The sequence below is a fragment of the Manacus candei genome, unplaced genomic scaffold (assembly GCF_025592945.1).
Source record: "Manacus candei isolate 608988 ecotype Guabito, Panama unplaced genomic scaffold, ASM2559294v1 h1tg000050l, whole genome shotgun sequence".
Lineage (NCBI taxonomy): Eukaryota > Metazoa > Chordata > Aves > Passeriformes > Pipridae > Manacus > Manacus candei.
This window is the reverse complement of record NW_026138098.1, coordinates 13,981,672-13,984,381: the sequence shown is the minus strand read 5'-3', so window position 1 is coordinate 13,984,381 and position 2,710 is coordinate 13,981,672. Positions and strand designations below refer to the sequence as shown.

Sequence of the window (2,710 nt, the reverse complement as noted above, 5' to 3'; positions counted from 1 at the left end):
AAACATTACACATTCGCTAGCATATCGTCACCGTTCCCTTGTGTCCCGACATGCGGAAAGACTGCCGTGCAGAGCAGCGCGTCCCAGTCACTTCTGGCCTCCCACTGTCCCCGTATCTCCGGCAGCGGGTCCGGGGGGGCTTCAGCATTTTGCCTGCCGCCACGCCCCCCGCCAGCTCCCGGCTCCGGGGCAAGGCCCGTATTTGTTCTCTCGGCTCTCCGGCTGTTCTCCCACTGGGGAGATCGGGCCCCGTTCTGTGCCCGAGCGAGGGGACGGGCACTCCGGGGCAACCCGGGCAGGGCCGGGGGCACCGGGAAAGGGGAGGGTCCCGTGCCGAGATATCGGTGGGGCCCCTCTCCCTGCATTCAGCCCAACGGCCCTGAGCATCCATCTCCGCGCCCCTCGGCCCCGGACACCCTTCAGTCTTCTTAAGCTGCGGTCGCTCCTCCGGGCTAAAGCAGGGACGCCCCGTCGGACCGCTCCTGACCTCGCGTCCTGCCGGCCTCGCCGCCGCCCCGGGGGCCTGGAGAGTCCATCCGCCCCCACAGGCCGGGCTGGCACCCCTAGGGTGGCCCTGGGATCAGGGTGTCTCTTCTGCAATGAGGGGTGGCACCTTCTCCATGAGCACAGACGGCCAGGCCTTGCGCCCTCCCCGTCCAGGTGAGACCACGGTGGGTGGCCAGCAAAGGACAAAGAGAGCCCGAGATCTTCACCCCGATCTGTTTGTCAGGGTTGAGCCTGCCCCAGTGGGGCCTGTCCCTTCATCTGCCCCCATCCCGGGCCCGGTTTCCCTACGGAAACGTCCCCACTGCTGTGGGAAGGGGCCCAGGCACCCAGGGGAATTGCTCGTAGCCCTGTTGTATGGGTCATACGCAGAGACGGCAGCGGGAGGTATGACGTCATCAGCGCTCACAGTGACTTCATCAGCCCTCCCACTAAAGGCAAGTGGCTGTCGAAGCGGAGCCCTCGAGGGGGCTGCCGTCAGCGCCGAGACAAGCGGACCGGGGGGCGTGAGGGGGTCCTATCCCTGCCAGCACTGGACGCTCAAGGTGATGCCTTAACTGCGGGGAAGCAAGAGACGCCCGGGGTCTGCCCGCTGCCGCGAGTCCTCCCACGGCAGCGCTCCGGTCCCTGCCCTCGGGCCCTTCCTCCGACCTCTGCCCGCCTTTGCCCATCGCCCCGCGGCCTCTCCGCAGCTCTGCTCGCGGCGCGCATCGCTGCGCGGGGCCGGACTTGGGACGGGGCGGGGTGCGCGGGGGTGTAAACACGTGTAGGGGCCATACTGGTAACACGTGTGAGGCTGTATCCGTACTCCCACCCTCATAGCTACAGACTGCACACCTTCCCCTCACTTTTGCTCTTTTTCCCCCCATGCTAGCCCAGCGTATCTCGGGCAGGAGGAGCCGGCTGCGCTGCCCGCTCGGCGCAGTGAGAGCAGACGCACCCGAGGCGGAACAGCGTCTCTGCACCGCTCGGAGGGGACCTCGAGGAGTCGCGCACCGGCGGGCCCGGCCGGTGCTAAATCAGCCCATTTGGGCCGAGGAAGGAAGGGAGAAGCAAACAGGAAGAGAAGAGAAAAATAATTGCATATTTAATGAGCAGCTCGGCGAAAGGTGGTTTTCCCGGGATGGCACGGGCGGCGGGCTGGGTCGTGGGGCCGCCGTGGGGCCGCACATCCACCCGCGTCCGCTGGCTCACACGCAGGAACCACCGTGTGCTGGAGTCGTTATCATTTTTGTTAACTTTTTATCGACTGTTTGCTAGATGGCATGTCACTAAAGTGTATGATTTGAGATGAAAAATTAGACAGATTAACCCGAGGGGAGAGCCTGATTGATTACTAAATAGGATCAATTTGAAAGTTTTAGTCATAACGTTTCTGTAGAGCCCCTTAATACTTCAAACTTCAATTTTACGGGCTATTGAACTAAGCATGTTCCTGACAAAATTGATATATGTATTAATTTGCTTTAACTGTTGATTAATTACTCTCCACTGAAAGAATTATATGGAGCTGTTTGCCTCAGATTTGCATATTAATCAAATTCTAGTTGATAATTCAGTTGGTGCGATGGATTTGGAGATGGGAGGGGGCCGAGGGCAGGGCTTGCAGGAGACAGAGAGAGAAAAAAAAATATATATATATCGCTAACCTCTGCTTCCTCCCCAGGTTTTCCATCTCGAGTCCCCTCTCTCCCCACCCCTTTGCTCCCCTCACTGCTTAGCTGCCAGTTAGTGCATTAAAATCAAAGATGCAGAACGCGTTACCCTGGCTATTTGGTGAAAACAGAAATTGCCTGTCCGGTTTTTATGATGTTCTCAGCCTGAGAAGGCTGCACTTTAATGTGTCCTGTCAACATGTCTGGGATTTAAAGGGAAAACGGCACAATTTAGCGCTGGGTAATTAATGACAAAGCACCCCAGCCGTTAGGATGGCACCGACTCCCCCAGCCCCTCCGAGTGATGCCCGGTCCGGGAGGAGCATCCCCGGCTGCCGGCGCCCAGCCTCGGCGGGGTGAGAGGCGCTGTATTTCTTGCTCGGTGTAAGGCAGCGGGCTATAGGACCGTTGTTCTTAAATGGCGAGCAAATTAACAAGAAAATAAAATTAATTGGAGAGGCTCCGGCTCGCTATGCGCTGAGGAAGGATAACGATGTGGGAAGTGGGGAGGTGTCCGGGCGGTTACTTCTCACGGATGGGGCTGCGCCCTG

At 59.2% G+C, this 2,710-nt stretch overlaps 1 protein-coding gene across 1 annotated transcript; it reads left to right on the top strand.

Annotated features, from left to right (window-relative positions):
- The first annotated feature begins 50 nt into the window (after nucleotides 1–50).
- On the top strand, nucleotides 51–2,431 carry LOC127476563 (uncharacterized). The gene is made up of 3 exons (XM_051799580.1): nucleotides 51–198; nucleotides 738–1,049; nucleotides 1,379–2,431. Exons 1-3 carry the CDS (start codon nucleotides 51–53, stop codon nucleotides 1,762–1,764), a joined length of 846 nt encoding a protein of 281 aa, XP_051655540.1. The 3' UTR covers nucleotides 1,765–2,431.
- The last annotated feature ends 279 nt before the right edge of the window (nucleotides 2,432–2,710 follow it).